General features: G+C 45.0%; 1 protein-coding gene across 1 annotated transcript in view; it reads left to right on the forward strand.

Moving 5' to 3' along the window:
- Positions 1-11,946, forward strand: part of NDUFA10 (NADH:ubiquinone oxidoreductase subunit A10) — a 44,177-nt gene extending 32,231 nt beyond the window's left edge. Inside the window, exon 10 of the mRNA XM_074872452.1 lies at positions 11,471-11,946. Coding sequence (XP_074728553.1) covers positions 11,471-11,539 — 69 coding nt within the window. The 3' untranslated portion in view covers positions 11,540-11,946. The remainder of the gene's footprint in view (positions 1-11,470) is intronic.
- Positions 11,947-18,598: the final 6,652 nt, after the last annotated feature.

An 18,598-nucleotide genomic window follows, 5' to 3' on the forward strand; every position in this document is an offset into this window, starting at 1 on the left:
TCGGGGATTTGCAAATTCCAGGCAGAAGCTGGGTTTTGTTCAAAATATTCATTAGTCAGAAGCAACCAAGAAGCAGGAAACACTCTTCGGAGTCCAAGATTTTAGTATGTGTGCCTTTCTGTAAAATAATGAGGTAGCCACATACAGCTCTGAATACTAGAAACTTGGTGGTTTTTTTTTTTCAAGTATATCCTCTAAATTTCTTCTGTAAGTGTTCTTTTCACATGTGAGGAGGTGGCTTTCTGCCTCCTTCTCTTACCAAGAAGTCATCTGGCAGGCTTCAGCCATTCTGTTCAGGCATTCATAAACTTCTAAAGATGCTTTTCTGGCAAGGGAAAAGTAACCTTTTAGTCAGGTTCTGTAGATCACAGAGATAAGCATGTTCATTCTTAAGTGAAGCAACATTATTTTAGGAACTGTCAGACTAGTAAAGACTTGACTACTCTTTTTTTTTTTTTTTCATAACAACTGCTGTATCTCTCTGCTTTCTTCCAACTGCGCACAATCCCCACGGATAATGCTCCAAACTCCATGTGTGCCCTGCGAAGCTGGAGCACTTAGGCAGATGTGTTTGCAGAGAAGACGAAAACAAATGGTTCTGTTTAATGGTATCAGTGTACTTATAATGTACTTATGTACTTCACACTCCCGAATGCTGTTGGCAAGTCCTGCTGAATCTCCTAGGGGTGGTGGAAAAAGGCTTCTTTTACGTGCATGCTCTCTTCTGTATACATAAAAGTGCAGCTGTCTAAGAGTCATATTCAAGCCATCACCTACGTCTTCACCTCTTGAAAACAAAGCCGGAGAACTTTAAAAGAGTCTTAGCTACCTCTCCCTTCACTGCAGATCATAAGGAAATGATCAGCATGTTATTTATACAAACTTTGTGGTTAAAAATACAAAAAAACCCCAGTGATCTTGCTTATCACAGAGTGTACCAGAGCTTGGAGTGCAGTACTTGCTGGTGGTTATTCAAGCACTGGAGTGGAGAATTCCTTCGCTAGAGCAGATGAAAACAAAATGGTTAAAACCTAGTCGTCTTTCTCATTTCATCAGCCCTAGCGGAAAGCTTTTATGCTAGCCCACTCACCCTGACCCTGCTTCAGGTAACCCAGCTCCTCTGTCCAGTGGCTTGCCCCACCATCTTAAACACAAGTCTAAGAAATCCTGAAGGATAAAAAGGCTATTTTCAGTAGTATGATAAAAACATCTCATGCCCTTGGATTTGTTTGTTGTTTTTTCTCCATCCTTTCTCTGGAGGGGTAAGATTGTGCAGTGGGAGGAGTATCCTAGCCTCTTTATATTTTGCTGGAATTCTTTAAGTATATGTGCTGGTGTGTATATTAAGGAAAATGACCGAATGCTTGGGCACACAGATTCTTTTTCAGACAAGACAACCCTAGGCACCTAAAAGTTCCTTTGTACTAAGGCAAAATCCATAGCAAATGTATTATCTTTTGTTAGTTTAACTTACACAATTAGAAAAAAAGTAAGTCAGGGATGTGTACCTTACCCTTGAAGCAGATAGTTATGATGAATTCTTTGAAGAATTTATTCCACACTCTTGAACTACCTTCAGAGACACTTCCTATCCCAGTATGACTTTGAGCTCCAGTGTGTCCAGCATGTGCCTGTGTGTAGAGTTTTCTTAGATCAGTTTTAGTTGTCATCTTTCAATCTGAAGTGTCCTTTTGCTCTCGCACTGAAATAGCGAGCCACATGCTTCCCTTCCTTTCTTTACTCTCTTACTGCTTTTCCCCACCATGCACTGGCTATTTGCTGATCCTGGCACACTTCAACTCCCATCCATCAGCTCCTTTCCTTGATGATTTTCATTGTCCTTCTTCAAACCATCTAATTGTGCAATGTCACTTTCTGCAATGAGATAAACTTTGCATGTGTGCCGTATTCACCATGTGAGGAAAGCTGAGGCTTATTTGGCCTAATAATGATTCTGTTTTGTCCATCCATGTCAGTGCAGCTCCATATTAAACAGAGACAAAATGACTGTCTCAGATTTTTCTGCCTAACATTTAACTCATCAGGAAACCAAATAAGTATGCCACTGAAAGGTAAGAGGAGGCTCTTGTTTTATTTTCCCTGCGCTTTTCCCTTGGTGGAAGACTGCTTTTGGAATACAGGGATGCTGACCGTGAGGCAAGGAAAGCTTGAGCTGGTCAAAGACCTCATTACTACTGTGAGGTACAATCTGGCTCCCATAACTGTCTCTGACAAGTCCCTTCAGTTTGCTAGCCTAGAAGGGATTTATTTGTTTTATTCTTGGACTAGTTTTATGCTAGATTGCCAAACTGAAGGGGTTGCTGGGGTTAGGTGGATACTGGAGCTGTGGAAGGGACGTAGCAGCAGTGTGTGGTGGGGGTGGGATGGCTGCCTTTCTACAGCAGCTGCACCGACTCAACTGACTTGTCAAGCTGCATCTTTTTATCCTGCTCCTCATCCTCCTCCCTTCTGCCCCAGGACCTGGGAGTGGGTGGCCTGCAGTCTTGTGTAGCAGCAAGTGGAGAAGAGGCAACAGGTTGCAGGGCAGGAGACTCCCATGCTTTTTCCCCAGGCTTCTTATTACCCTCTTTTTTGTAAGGATGCAGCCTTAGAAGGAGAAATCCTTAAGTGTGTAATGTCTGCCATGCCTCCAGTTATTAAGGTGGTTGCAGGGAAATAGCTGTAACACAGCGAGATTTTGAGAGACGGGAAGGTGAACCTGCAGCACTAGTAACTCTCAGCCTCACAACCCAAAAATAATAGTAGTGTAAGAGCATGTATTTGTAATGTGAAAATCATAACTAGCCCAAAAGGGAGAACATTAAGGGAAGACTTTCTTCAGGTTTGACGTGGCCCAAGTTGCATGTGAAGTGCAGCCCTGACACTTCTTGGCAGCTGTGGTTGCAAGGTGCTGAAGACGACTGCTGGCAAATGGTGGGGAGTTAGGAAGTCCTTTAGCTTTGCCATCTTCTCTGAGAGTGCAGAGCACTCCTGGCTTACACACAAATCTCCTGTTTAAAATACCCTGAACTACAAAATAAATACTTGAGCTTTCAGGAAGCCAGAGTCTGGATCAACAACAGGGGGCGTTTGTGCCAAAATGGGGCACTGAGGTTTAATGTGGTGACACTGTGTGGTGGGGTCCTCGACATCTTGGCCTTTGGCTGCAGATTTTGCGTTACAAGAAACGCTTCAGGTTTCTAAAAAAAAAAAAAACCCCAAAAAAACCCAACAAAAAAACAACCCATAACAAACAAACAAAAGACCCCAAACAAAACCCAACAAAACAAACACCCTTTGACCTATTCTACTTGTGTGCACAGAGGACATTACCATGCATACATATAAAGTAAAACTGCAGCAATAAGCCTTATCTAAGCCATGAATCATCTTCCGTGGTACTCTTGCCTTTGCGGAAATAGGGAGGTTAGGATATCTTTGTTCTCCATGTTTCTGATTGTTACCATAGCGGCTGTCTTTGATACAATCTTCTGTTTTCTCTCTCCTGCCATTTTTTCTTGGCTTGATGAAGATTTCGGTTTTTTAGGATCAAGGTCTCTCTTCCTAATTCTTGTTTTAATGGTGGTTTTTGACAGCTGTAATGACCAGCCCTGTCAGCTTTTGAGTCCAGGAAGGAATGAAAGCAGACACACAATAAATTAGGAAAGGCTTAATTTAAGGTTTTTTTCTGCTTTATCTCTGCAAAATATTTTTAGCCCTTTCTAAAGTAACAAGATGTTGCCTGGCTAAATATTGGTAAGACCAGAAGAACCTGAAGAATAATTAAAACCTAGGAATGACAAAGTTGTTCCTGAAGGGCACCTGGAAAAGGTGGGAATAGGCATGTGATCTCCTCCTCTTCCCAACCTTTCCTACTCCTCCTTCACTCTCACTGATCTTGTATGTACAGAGGGAGCGTGAGAGCAGCCCCTCTTTTGCTTTAGAAACATCTCTATGCTGCTTCCCTTAAAATATCATGGGCATTTGGCAGGGATATCTGTCCCAGATACAGCAGGGGGGAAGGAACCTGAGAGACCTTGGGACTATCTCAAATCTTGATCTTGGTAGTTGTGTCTGGTTTGTTTTAGATGACAGACCATGCTGTCCCAGGCACTGGGTACCTACGTAAATCAAAAAGACAGTAAAATCCCAATGGCATTAAAATAATCCATTTCAAACTTGACAGTCTGCCACTGATCCCTGTGAAAGAAAACACTTTTTTTTGTGGGAACACATCCTCCTCTACTAAACCCCTCTCAATCCCATACCCATGTAGGAATGTAATCTCCAGGCTAGACTTCTATTAAATAACAAAAAAAATAACAAAAACAAAACTGAAGAAACAACAAAAACACAACCCAAGGAAAATAGCTCAGAAGAAAGATCTTTTGTTAGTGATTAAGCAAAGTGGAGAAAAGTTGCGGGAGAACTGCTCCAACTCCGCTCTTCCGCATCTCCTAGGAAACTTTAATTAAAAAATACAAACCAACCCTCAGAGGACAGTTTCATCGTGGTATCTTGTATTGAAAATTATGCTCTAGATCAGGAAAAGGTTTTGGCGAATCTGTAAGAAGGATAGTTGGATTCATTTTTCGCTCTCCCTGCTTTGCTCCAGCTTCTCCGTGGTAACATCTCCATGGGTCTTAATCTGTGAAATAGTGTCAGTTTGAGGTGCTTTAACTGTGCTGGGTGGTGGTACAGCTTTGGTTGGGATGGCATTAGTGTATGATCTTCCTTGTTTCCTGATAGCATTTTTATGCTGAGAAGTGCTTTTGGGCTTTTTAATGTAGAACTGACTTTGCTAAGACCTGCTGCTACCTTGAGTAATGTAACGAGGAAAGCTTTTGTGAGAAGGCTTCTGCGTTTCACCTGTCAGTTAAAAAAGCAAGCCTACAGTTAGGATAACACTTCATCTGGCTTGGATATAGCTACCTGGCTTTTTCCTGTGGTGGGTTTGCACTCTGTAGTGGATAACTGGCATTTCTAATGTATTTGAGAAAAAACAAAGTAGATATTCTGTCACTCAGGCATGTAGGCACTGTGGGAAAAAAACTGCAACAAAATATTTAGCTGTACCCTGTTGTTTCCTTATTCTTGGCTGTCTTACAAATGCAAGGCTGGAGATATAGGTTAGATTGTTTATGGTGTTTGTAGTTGTTCAAATTGTCACAAATTCATTTCTACAAATCAGATTCCTGCTTAAACTCAAACTCATTTATGTTGTTTGAAATAAAAACTACTTACGCTTTAAAGAAATATGCTGTGTCCTCCTTATGGACACTTCTCTTTCCAAAAGATTTCTACTGTCTTGTCTGTTTTAATGAATGAATGAAGGGTAGGACAACATTCATTGAACAATTTGAGCAAATTGGAAATGTTTTAACCTCAGTTCAGTAAAGCTTTTGAGTACTCTTCTTACTTTGGCTATAATGAATGTTAACAGCATTAAGATTTTTGGTTGAGTAAAGAATAGCAGGAGTCAAGCTGTAAGCAAACATCTATCTATGCCAGTCCTTTGGAAACCAAACCATATACACTTTGAATGTCTGTTGGGGGGGGGGTGTGGTATTACACCCCCCTCCCTTTTTTGCTCTGGAACATAGGAACCAAGTCCTTCCAGAACACAGCCAATATATGAAGCTACATGTTCCTAGATTCTCTCGGATTTTAGCTGTGTGCCCAACAACAAACACTGACAACAAACTTCTGGAAGTTGGGATTTCTACTGGAAAAAGCAGTAGTCTTTGCTAACAGCAGTGATGGAAGGTGCTATTATTATGCCTGTTATAAACAGCCACTAAATGACAAGGTTTGGATATTGATGAATGAGCCCATGCTTGTAGAGTAATGACTCCGTTTTTAAGTGCTTTTTGATCAGCACTGCTCAAAACATGCTATTTATAGATCTATCTTAGCTGTGAAGCCCAGCCATTAGTAGAAAGCAGCACAGGAATAAAAGGAAAAAATGGTAATTCTTTTTGCTTCTGAAATGTTGGAAAACAAGACAGGCTCTAAACTGATGGATGTAGACCTTTTCAGATTATTAAAACTCTCCAGAGCTCTACCTGTACATGTCTGGTTTGAAATTATTTTGAGGAGCTATGAAATGCAGCCACAGCCTATAGCAAACAGCTGGCTGAAGCTGTTTGTTGCTATTCTGCAGCCTATACCACTTTATAGGGCTTTTCATCATGTTTATAGTTTTGACAGACACTTCTGTGGCAGAGTTCTTAATTTAACTGATGAGATGATCTTGTTTTCATCTTTTTATTGACGTTCTTTTAAAGTTAAGCAGTTTCATTCCTTTGAGCCGGCTCTACCTTTGGGTACAGTTCACTTCATTAGTTTCATGCTCTGTGTGGTGGATTTTATCACATACTTCTTGAGCTAATCCTTGCCTGCCAACTTTTAAGTTCTGCACAGTGTAATGCAGCAGACCAAAACTTGATTCTCAGTCTCATCCATTTCCATGGAGTGGAAAAATCTGTTACTTGACAGTGACCTTGCAGGAGCTCACACTTACCTCCTGCTGCAGGGATGTGTGTGAGCTGTTGGGCTTGTCTAGTGGGATCTCTGTTCCTGTTTGCTTGTTCAGTGCTGCTTCAGTTGTAAGCTCTTGAGAGCAGAGACCTAATTCTTGTCTTGCAAAGTACGTGTCTAGGTGGCTGCTGTGATAACAGCGTGGCTTTTATTATTCTTCCTGGGAAAGATGGTTCAACCTTGGTGTGATAGTCGACTGCTTTCTCTGCCACTTGGTGCTGGACAAACCTGTTGGTGGCTCCATAGGTCTCCTTGGGCTGATGTTAATGAAGAACCTAAGAGGGTCTGAAGGGATTTATTTGACCCTGTATGCTATTCCTATGCCTGTGGAAATGTGCTGTTAATAATTAATCATGTGTAATAGGTTGTGCTACTATTATTTTGAATGTAGCCATTAAGTTATATAAGTTATATATAACCAAGTTCTTTGGTCTTACTCAAGTGTGATTTGAAGGTAACACACGTGGAGCATTCACGTGAACGTGCCAGCCACTTGCAAATGATGTGGCCTTGCTGATTTTCATTATAGTTCTGACTGGGAAACTTATAATGCACAAGTCTTGCGGAAAATGCAAGTCACTTCCAAGTTCTTGCCTGGTTTCCTATCAAGACTGCCTAAATTTTGTGTCAGCAGTATCCTTCAGCAAGGAGTCCTTCAAGCCATTGGCTTTGATGGCACCTGTATCTTGTACTGGAAGAGACAGTGAATATTCAGTCCCTCTTTGTGTTCTCCCAGCTACTGGCAAGTTATGCAGAGTTTTTTCCTATCTATGTTCCATCATCTCTTTTTCTAGGCTGGACTGTTTACTTCTGGCTGCAATACCAGCAGATTCAGGGCTGGCCACTTGTTCCCATCCCTGCCCTTGTGCTGGCTAGGCAGCCCTGGGCAGAACAGGCTGGGAACTTCAGCTGGGTGCGGTTTGCAGCACCAACTTAACCATTTGTTGTCACCGAAAGAAGCACATCCTACCACTTGCCTTGCATCCCCAGATCTTCCCTGGTGCTCCCACCACTCTTCTTTCCAGTGGTCTGGTATGTGTTTGGCTGACTGAGCTTGCAGAGTCTCCGAAAACGCACCCAGCCAGAAGGAGCGAATAGCTTCTTGCTGGGCGAGAGGGTTGATCGAGCTTGTGGAACGATCCAGCAAAGCTGCAGAGCTGGCTTGGAGTGTGCAGCAGAGAGATGAGAGGATGGGTACTGTAGGACCTCTTTTTGTTGGCATCGTGCTTATTCAGTCCATTCAGCCACGCTGTGTGACATCGCGGCAACACTTTTTATTTGGCCGTTTTAATCCAGGCTCCTCGTGATGCTGAGCAAATGCTTGTTCTGGCAGGAGGTGGGCATGCGAGGAGCTGGAGGAAGGGCAGAAGACCACAAGAACAGAAATGACTCCTGTTCCAGTATTTTTCCAAGTGCTCAATAAGTACTAAAAGATCACCAGCTTCCTCCCCTCTGGGGTAGACCTGCCTTGTTCCTAGTTGTGCAGCTCTTTTACTACAGTCACAGCTGTAAAATAGGAGCTTTGAAGAGCCCATTCTTGGGAAGTCGTCTGTGTTACTTGTATTTTGTGCAGATGGCGTGCAGAACATAAATTCACATCATTCTGCTTGCTAGGTAATATGGGATTTGTTTACTGTGCCTTCCTCTTCCCATTTTTTTTGGCTCTTTTGAAAGCTTGGCTGTAACATATCCCAAAACTCGACTGCTTTTGCCAAGGCCCACTGTGAACGATGGAGTATGGATGAATACTTATTATAAAATTTGCTTTGATGTATTGCATGTCTTTAACCAAAGGCACATGGGGAATTTGTTTTGGACAATGAATTTGAATTCTGTTGGGATTGATATTGTATCTTTTAAAGACAGCAGATTTACCCAGAAACGAAATTGTAAACTCCTGTATTTTCTCAGAGAGCTCCTGTTGCTTTAATAATCTAGTTATCTGGGAATCTCTTGAAGTATCAAAGGGCCAATTATGTGCTGCCTGGAGAGGACTAGGGAGAGCTGTTTTTGTGCTAGAATTAATAGATACAGGCTGGTCACAGGAGGTCTGATGTCCTCCCTAGCTCACCACTGTAAGTTTGCAGGACAGAGATAGTAATCGTTTATTTTCATCTCACATCTCTTTGCTCAGCAGGAGTAACTCTTTAACAGGACTGCATGGTTTCTTCTGATATTTAGACAAGACATTAAAGATGACTTTAATTTAAAAACCTTAGAAAAACCAGTCACGAATGGCTTGTAATGGCTTGTGACAGGGCAGGGTGGGGAATGTCTCACAAAGGAGGTAGGAGTCTTCTGTTAGCCTGATGTTTTAGGGAAAGAAGTGCCTTATTTTCTGACCTTCAGATTAAAAAAATGAACACCCCCCCCTCCCCTTGCTTAGAACAACAGGCTTCATCCTGGATTAAATAGCTGGTTTTGTGACCTGAGTATAGATTTCATCAAGACTGGGTCTTGCTTCTCTCTGCAGGGGCAACAGTCTCAAACAGGATACTCTTACAGTTTTTTGAAAGGAAAAATCATCAGGACAAGTCAGGGGTCTTGTGTGAAACCAGTGTTTGTGTGGAGATGAGCAGATGATCTGTGCTTAATTATTTGTACAGACTGCCAGCAGATAGCTTATTTTTAAAGGAAGAGTTTTGTTATAGCATCTTTGCTTGCTTCAGACTTTCTCACAAAACTAATTTGCTTTTTCATGGTGGTTTGCTTCTTGATTCCAGTATTGTATCTCAAAGGTGAACACTGTGTTCCCTCTCTTTCATTCCTGGGGATAGGAAGAGAGGTTCTGGAAATAGACTCTGCTTTTGGAGCTAGGACGTAACCATCTCTGGCATTCCAGGTTATGGTCAGTACTTTCCAAAGGGAACTGCTTTAACATCTGAGACTCAGAGGTTGAAACGCATCTACATCTGTTTCCTCCATAGGATCACTCAGATCAGAGTAATTGCCAAAGTAGGTACTTTATGCACTCATCCTGTCGCTGGCAGGTTTTGTTCCTGTGGCTTAGTGAACTGGTGGGTATGGAGCCTGCTTTATGTTTATTCAGGCTGAAACTGCACTAAAAATTTGTGTTGCTTTTGCAAAGCAAGTTGTTAGGAGATGATTTTGATGACAGCGTTGTTGGCACACTCGTGGTGAGTCTTGTGTCACATAAAGTGTGCTTTTGCTGACCTGATGCAGCCCGCTTGGCCTGGAGGAGTGCTTTCCTTGCCTGCAGAGAGAGCACGTACACTGTGTAAGGGGAATTTGCTATTTTAACCGTACTGGCATGCTTTCTCTGGTAGTCTTGCGTGCTGTGTCTGTAATCCCTTAAAATGGCTGCTACTTAAACAGCCTCTTTTCCTAAATCTTTAAAACTGAAGGTAGAATGGATTGGCCACTGAATTTTTGTCTGCAATGCTGCCTGAATGCTTTTGCAGCAGGCTGAGGGGGCCAGGCTTGGCTTTCCATCCTGGTGCATGATCCACACAGCTGTGCGTGTCCTCTTCCTCGTGAACCCTTGGGGAAAGCTTTGGTTGTGGAACATAAGTTTGGTTGGCTAGATGGACTACCAGGGAGGGGGTTGTGTGCTTCAGTGTCTCATGTCCTTTCACAGACTTGAGGGTAACAGATCCTCCTCTCTAGGTCTAGACACAACTCCTTGAACTCACAAATACCAAGACTGTTTAGGCTACTGCTGTTCACCTCCATTAGCTCTCATCTCAGTGATAATTTGCTTTCCCTTCCTGGTGAGGGTGCAGACCATCCAGCTTTCCTCTGATATCCTTCTCCCAGTGCTCCAGTATATCTGATGTCCCCCTCCCAGTGCTCCAGTTCATCCAGCCTTTCCCTCTGCAATGCGTGTCTTGGTTTGCGAGGCTCAAACTGCTCCTTGCATGATCCTCTTGTGACCTGGACAACCAGCCTAAGCTCTTGAAACGCTGCCAGAAGGAAAAGCTTCCTGCTGCGGTCCCCAGCCCTCTGCCGTCTCGTGTACAGTGAAGTGCAGCGAACTGTACGGAGGGGTGACTTCGTATGGCAGCACTGTGGTTCCTTGAGCCCTGGTTTGGGAACCACAGGTACAGAAGGGTTGGTCAGGCTAACCTCTGTGTCCGAGCTGCCTAGGTGGAGGCTGCTGCCAGCAGCATTAAGGGTCCGTGCAGAAGAGTTGCAGCCTGAAAGATCAGTGAGGTTCAGAGGCAGCAAGTGAAGGCTGTTGCTTAGGTCCCAGGGTACTTGTGAAATTTGGGTAGGGGGTTCAAGAAACTTCATTTTTTCTAGCAATAGTGGTTTCTGGCTTTGCTTATGAAGACAGGCAGCTATTGCTTTTGCTTTAAGGAAGTTAAGTTCAGCTCTTGAAGGCTAAATATTGAATTTCAGTTGAATGGCTGTTGTGGTTTGACCTCAGAGGGCAACTGAGCACCATGCAGCTGCTCACTCCTCCCTCCCCTACTACCAAAAAAACCCCTGCAAACCAGGACAATGGTTTAATTTAATGTAGTAATTAACTCAGTATTTCATGCATGAAATTTTTCATGTATTTAATAACATGTACCTATTTTGGCATGAGATTCTACTGACTGATTCAATTCCTCTACTACATACTACAGTTAAAGGGGTCTTCTCTTACTAAAACTGGAAACAAGGGTGTGTGGGGGAGAAGAGTTGGATGCATCCAGATGGAATATGCTGTTGTACTGTTGAGATTATTAGCCTAGTTTTCATATATATTACGGCATAGTGTTTTTGGTGGGTCCCCCCTTCAGCTGCACAGCTCAGTTTTTTTTCAAAGGGACTGTTTTTTCTGTGAGTTTTAATCATTAGGTTGTAAAAACATATTTCATGTTGCACTTATGCAGATACCATGAGGCACTTCATAAAGAATCTAAAAATTTCCATAAAGAATGAAAAGAGACATTTTTCTGACTGAACTTTCTGTTTTCTCTAGCTTCCTGGTCGCAATTATAGGCAAGGCTACAATGCTGATGTTGGTGACAAGTGGATCTGGCTGAAATGAAATCTACTCCCTAGGAGTCCTAACCACGATGGACCACAGAACTTGAGTGAAGAAGCAGCTGAGTTCAGTTTGCCTGCTCCACATCAATTGTGTAGTGTGAAGAAAATGCTGGTTAAATCATCTTCCAGCTACAGAATAAGACAATAGACTCCTAGAAGGGAAATCACTTTATTCTGGTTTGTTCTTCACTGATGAATTCAGGGTGCTTTGTCTTTAGATGTCAGTCAATGTGTGATAGTAAAGTGATCTGGTATTACAGGGGCAGACTTGATCTTCAGACCAGACCTTCAGATCATTGCTGAACTTTCTCTTCATCAAGACTGTGGCATATTATTATACAGGATTATTGTTGTTTTGTTAAATCAAGAGAAATTAAACTTGTATCCTCCTGGCTCTTGCAAAGTGAATTTCTTGCTCTGTCATGCATGATGCTGTATTAGTTTCATTAGAAGAGTGCACATGCTAAAAAAAAAAAAAAAAAACAACGCACTTGCATCATTTTCTGAAAGCCTCTTACTGGACATGAGCATCAAAGCAGGCAAGGGTAAAGAAGTTCATTGAGAGAAGAAAATAAGTGTTGATCTCTATTTAAACAGCAAAATATCTGTGCTTAGAAGTGTAAAAAGATACTCAAAATAACTGCTAGCAATTGTACTCATAGCTTCTTCCTCTGAATGGATTCTATAGATCAAAATTGTTGCATATAAAAGACAAACATAATTATTTTGCAAGTCCCTGAAAGTCCAAGCTGGAGTTCTTTTTAAAGAAATGATTCATTTGGTATTAGTTAGTCACAGAAATGAGGCACCTTGGCCTTGGTTCAAGCAATGCTGTCCAGATTTAGTCTGCAGTAATTCTGCGTTTCCAGCAAGGGGCTAACTACTTCAATCACTCAGTAAAAGTGCTGCCAGGCATTCCAGTATTCAGGGCAATGCCTTTGATTTAAGCAGCCAGGTCTTGCCCATGCCCCTTCCCGTATCAAAACTAGTATGAAAAGATTCCTTTAACAAGAGCTTTGGGGGCCTGGTTAGATACTGAAATGAATGAGCAGTGGGATAGAAATGTGGCTCTTCTCACTGATCTGTTAGCTCTCTCTTTTCATGTTTTATGGCTTTAGAGAGTTTCCCTTCTGGTTGCAAAAGGACTGACTGTTTTGGTGCCACTGTGCCACCCCACACTAATGCAGCTGGTGGCTTCACAATGATGTGCAAGTGTTGGAGTTTAAGGCCAGCATAGTGCCTTGGACTTGTGTGGAAATGCAGCAGAACTGGTGTAGTCAGTCCTGCAAGGCCATGTGTTTTTTTTGAACTGTTGCAAGATCTTTGAGTTTTCACGTTCCAGAGGGTGGTTGTCAGAGCCGTGGACCTATGGGTGTTGCAGCTCAGCAGTCTGCTTCCTTATCTTGTGTCTCTCCCAGGAAGGTGCATCTTAGTGTTCTTATGCCTGAGGACTTGTACCCCTGTGCTCGGCACTGGTGAGTCCGAGGCCGCCCCTCGATGACTGTGTTCAGTTTTGGGCCCCTCACTCCAAAAAGGCCATTGAATGACTCGAGTGTGTCCAGAGAAGGGCAACGGAGCTGGTGCAGGGTCTGGAGCACAGGTCTGATGGGGAGCGGCTGAGGGAACTGGGGGGGTTTAGTCTGGAGAAGAGGAGGCTGAGGGGAGACCTCATGGCCCTCTACAACTCCCTGAAAGGAGGGTGCAGAGAGGGGGGATGAGTCTCTTGAGCCAAGGAACAAGCGCCAGGACAAGAGGGAATGGCCTCAAGCTGCGCCAGGGCAGGGTCAGACTGGCTCTTAGGACGTATTTCTTTCCAGAAGGGGTTGTTGGGCGTTGGAATGGGCTGCCCAGGGCAGGGGGGGAGTCCCCATCCCTGGAGGGGTTGAAGAGTCGGGTTGACCCAGCGCTGAGGGATCTGGTGGAGTTGGGAACCGTCAGTGTGAGGTTCATGGTTGGACTGGAGGATCTTTGAGGGCTTTTCCAACTGAGATGATTCTGTGAGGTGAAATGAACATCTGCTGTGGCTTTAGGTTCCCTGTGGAGTAGTCCAGATCTGTTTTTACAGGTGTCCTCCATCTCAGTATTGCTGTGTTCTCCAGGTGCTGTAATTCACTTGGCAATGTGTGTGCAACCTGATGTTGGATCTCCTAGAAAGGTGTTTTGTGCCGTGTGTGGTGCTAGTGAAGCTGTTGTGTTCAACTTTGCCATAGTGGGGCAAGTGGGGTGCAGAGCATTTTGAAGAGCTTTCCCTGCCTGCTCCAGCAGCACACTGAGAGCTGAGCTTTGAATGTAAAGGAGTTTAATTCCAGTCAGGAAAAGCAGTGTTGGCTTGTATGGCAAGCAGTGTGGTATGACAAAATGCGTGTTGAGCATACTTTCTTATCCTGGTTTTAACTCTGCTTTAAAAGTAAAACTGTTTATAAACTAAATCTGTGAAGGAAATAACTTTCTCTCCCCTTGCTGTAGGAAGGAGTGTTAGCTGTGTTTTTCTCTCCCCTCCTTCCCACTCCAACACCTCAAAAAAACATCTCTTAGCAAACCAGCTGTAAAATTTTTGGCTTTTGAAGACTGTGCTGTGCTAGTTGGATGAATTTATCTCCAGTTCTTTGTTAGATTGGGAAAGATAAAATGGCTCAAGTCCTCTCCACGCCTCTGTGTAGGTGCGCATGTGATATCATCTGTGGTCAGTCCTCTTATTCTATTGCCTGTGTTAATGCATGGGGAAGTTTGCCTCTTGCCCGTCGTGTCCTGTGCTTGATTCTGCCTGCTTTAGGAAGGCAGATTCCCTGGGAACAGTGGCATTTCATTTATAGTCATTGGCCACGTTTTATGGGCAGAACTACCAGCTTTCCCAATGGCTGCAGTTGGTCAGTCCAGAAGTCCAGTGACTTAACTCCCTCTTGGGTTCACTTCTTGGTTGCACAGGAGGGGTGAAAGGAAAGAGGAGGTGGGTGGGAGTGGGTCTTGTCACAAAAACAAAGGCTTGACATGCTGCAGCCTCAGATGAGGTGGTGAAGATTGCCTCTCAGCCTTAGGAACCTGTGATTTCATGCCAATGCTTGTCCCACGCTAAAAACTTGGCTTACTGCATTTCAGATTTATTCTCTTAACCATCCCCCTCTGACCTTTGCTGTGGTTGACTGGTGCATGTTTCTGCTTTCTCAGTATGTCCATTAATAGCTTCATCGTCAGCTGGGGGACAGCTGAAACTGTCTGGGGTGTGACAAGGTCAGCCTCTCTGCTGAAGATACCTGTGTGTGTCTGAGCCTCCTCGAGCTTTGCACTTCAGCTTGAGGTACTGCTTCCTCACCTGCCCCTACCTACCTTGTGCTCTTCAGCAGTGACATTTGGCCCAGGCCTAACAATTAAGAGATCCAGTGAGTTTCTTCTTCCCCTTCTTCCTTCAAGGTGTAGCTCTCATCTTTTAGTAGCATTGAGGTTTGGATATTAACCATGCTGCTTCAGTTCTGCAAAAGGGAAGAGCCTCTGCAGTGAAAGAGAGGATGTGCATTGCTGTGCCCCCACCACAGGCAAAGATTCAAACGAATCCCTTCTGTTGGAAGAGCTTGCTGAGCAAGTGTAATTTAGGTGCACAACAAATTCCAGCTGGCTTTGAATGCTGTTTACAAAAGACTGGGCAAAATGAATCATTTGTGCAAAAGTTAATGGAAGCAACCAGAGCAGAGTGTGCGGGTGGGACGGCACACCGTAACCTGATGGGTTGCTCTCCAGAAATGGGCCTGCTCAGGTTTAGTGTAAACTGAACGTCTGTGGAGAACCTCAAAAGCCATCTGCGTTCAAGGAGGTCTTGGAGGAAAAGGAGGTCCAAAGACCAGTGAGAAGGATTGACTCTCCTCCATGTGTTCATAGCCTTCAGTTGACTTGCATGTGATCTTGGCAAGCTTCTTGGAGGTGTGTGGCCTGGGGAGCTCCTGTCCGTGTTGGTCAAAACTGAGCCCATCTGACAGTGTTGCTTCCCATGACCCTGCTTAGCTCATATGCGAAATGAGTGTTTTATAAACCACTGGTTGAACAATGGGCTAGGCATTCAAGACTGTGTCCTCTGATGCTTTCCTTGGGGCTGAAGGGAGGTAAGGTCTAGGTTTCCCTGGCAGAAAGGTGCAGCTCTGGGATGCCAGCTTGTCTTTCTGCTGTGCTGGTGACAAGGTGCCATGTCTCAGTCTTGCTGCAGTGATGAGCAAAGCCTTGGCCACCCAAGAGACTGCTTTGCTCCAGTTTTGGTGGTGTTGGTTGGAGATAATCTATTATGCTAGAGAAAGGAGCTCATACCAGAGAACTTTCCTGGGAAAGGGAAATTATTTCCCCTTGCAGTCGCTCAGGAAGAAGCACTTAATTTGTTCTGACCCTTTTTACCCTGATAGGAGGGCAATATTCATTACATAGCCGCTGCTCGGATAGCGTCACGGGCGGCAGGATGGCATGGAACTTGCAGGTTCTGCTCTGGTTCCCAGCTTTTCAAGTCTTGATTTGCCAAATACATATTCACAGTGAGATCAAAACAAGCGTGTTGCCTGCTGGTGCTGTGTAATTCCTCTGCAGGTGCTGGAGCCCAGCCTAGCTGCTTCTAGTTGATAGGACCACTCCTGCCGGTGTTTTCTACCCTCCCAAACAAAAAGGACAGGTACAAATGATACCCAAATTTTTACATGCCTGAGAACTTCATCTCAATTAGCTTAGTGGGTACTGAGCGTCTTCAAAGATAGCCAGGCATTGAAATCCGTGGCAGCCGCTGCAGTTCCCTCTGGGAGAGGCAGACGCCACACCTCATTCCTCCACCTGCTTGTGGATCAGCAGTTGGCGGAGCATGGCCTGGAGACACAATCCCAGACAGTGGTGCTGCACGGGGGATAAAGGCTGCATCTGCTGGTTGGCGTGCGGGCTGCTGCGCCGACGGGAGAGCCTTCCCAGGCCTCGGCTGGGTCTCTGCGCAGAGGCATGAGCTGGAGGAATGTCAGTGCGTGGCCAAGGAGGGATTGCTGGTGGAGCTGGCTGCGTGTGGGGTTGCTGGCATGCCAGATGGGAGTGTGCTTCTCCCAGCTGTGGGCTAAAAGTTGTGGCAGAGCAAGGGGTTTTGGTTTTTCTGGGTTCCTTATCTCGCTGCTTCAGGCGGCCTTTCAGTGCTCGTGGGGCTCTGGCAGAAAGTGGGGAACCAGCTCTCGGGGTGGATGGTGTTGTGCTGCATTATGGTGCCAGAATAGCACAGAATGCCCCTCTGCCTTTCAAGAAGTGGGATGTAAGTGTGATAGATTGAGCCACTGATGTACAGGTTTGCTCTCTTCTGGTTCTGCTTCTTGCTTACAAGGCTGGTCCAAACAGATTGCTACTTTGTGTGGAAGCTTATTTCCTTTTTAGGAATCAAATTCTTACATGCAAAGTTCACAGAGTTTGTTGTGTGAAAGGGAACCGATGCATGCAAAAAATTGAACAAAACAGTGTTACGGTAAAGTAGGCATCAACTGTCCAGCCCTGACATGGCCCACGTCGGCCCCCAGGCTGTGCCCATTTGATGGTGCCTGCCATGGTCTCTGGGTGTTTTGGGAGACAAGGTTGATTTTTATCATCCTCGTAAGAGGTGAGGGTGTTCAGAAACTGGTGGGACCCACCGCTGAGCACAGTGGGATTTGCCATTGTGCCATTTGCTGCTTTCAGGTTCCGCTTTCGGCTTACGGGGAGACCCAAGCGTCTGAATGAGAAAGAGAGGAGGAACTTGACAAAATCCTTTGCTGCTTTTATTTTTGGATGTGGATAAAACTCAGGCTCGTGTTGTCCTTAGTGACTGAGATTGTCTGTACTGGCTTTGCCTTCATAAAAGCCCTGCCTGCTGCAGAAGCAGTTTCCTACTCCCAGAATAAAGGCCCGTTTGTGACACGGAAAGCCGCAGCTATTCAACTGGTCTGTTTGTCTTTGAGGATTAGTGTTGATACCTAGACATGGTTTTGATCTTCTGTTCTGAAGAAGCTGCCTGCTGCTGGGGTCATTGCTGGGAACTGGGGGGAAGAGAGATTTTGACATGTTATCAGCAGTTATGGCATCTTTTGGGGGCTCAGCTGAGGTGGCCCAACTTACCCACAGCAGAGCAGGATGGTAGGTGGGTTATGGACTTCTGACCCATGCTGTGTCTGATAGGACCACGGCCAAAACTATGGCACAGCTTTAATCCTTGCTCTAGCCCTCATTCCCTCTGCCTGCTCCCTTTGTTGGGCAGTGCTGTCTGGGAGCTGAGGTGGATGAGCCAGGCTTGTCCTGCTGGCTGAAACGGTCCTGGAAGTCAGGCTGGTGTGGGAGGAAGGGGCTGTACCTTCAGCGAGAATGGGAAACCAAAGACAGCACAGTCTGAGAGGTCTCACGGATCCCTGCTGACTTCCCTCTAGGGTGCTTGCTCTGAGCACGAGTGACAAAGGGATACTGCAGCTCGACGGAGCAGGAGGGAGATGAAGGACTGAACTGGAGTGAGGCATCAAAGCCGATTCTCTAACTGCTGCTTCCTGATCACAGTCTGGGTTCTGCTGGGTTGTAAGTTGGTGACACAGACCATCCACCAGTCTCCAAACAGGACTGGGGAGGTGAGCGGATCCTTCTGGCAGGGCATTCAGCTCAAGCATTGCTTTCAGATTACTTTGTCCAGTGTATTAATTCAATAGATGCGATCCTTGCTGCTTGCAACGGTTCCCCATGAAGGACCATGAAAGGTCATTGCTGTGTTGGGACAGATCGGTGCTGTGTTGGTCTCCAGGTGGTGATGGAGAGCAGCGGGGTGGAAGACTGTTCTGTTTTGTGCGTACGGCTTCCTCACACGTACTGGCATGTCTGCCAGCTCTCTGATGACCAGCGCACACCACTGTACGCATCTTTGAGTAGCTCCCAAATCCTGTCGGTGGCTTCAGACCCTGCTGCCAGTCCCATGGATAGCCCCAAGTTTGCCCTGTGCAAAGCAAGGTCAGGTTGGCCAGTCTTGGGGCTGCTCCCACGTAACCTTCTGGTTCCTTCAGGCTGGTGAGATGGGGTGAAGCACAGCCGTGCCATTTCCAGTGCAGGGGTC

The sequence above is a fragment of the Strix uralensis genome, chromosome 6, assembly GCF_047716275.1.
Source record: "Strix uralensis isolate ZFMK-TIS-50842 chromosome 6, bStrUra1, whole genome shotgun sequence".
NCBI classification, from domain to species: Eukaryota; Metazoa; Chordata; class Aves; order Strigiformes; family Strigidae; genus Strix; species Strix uralensis.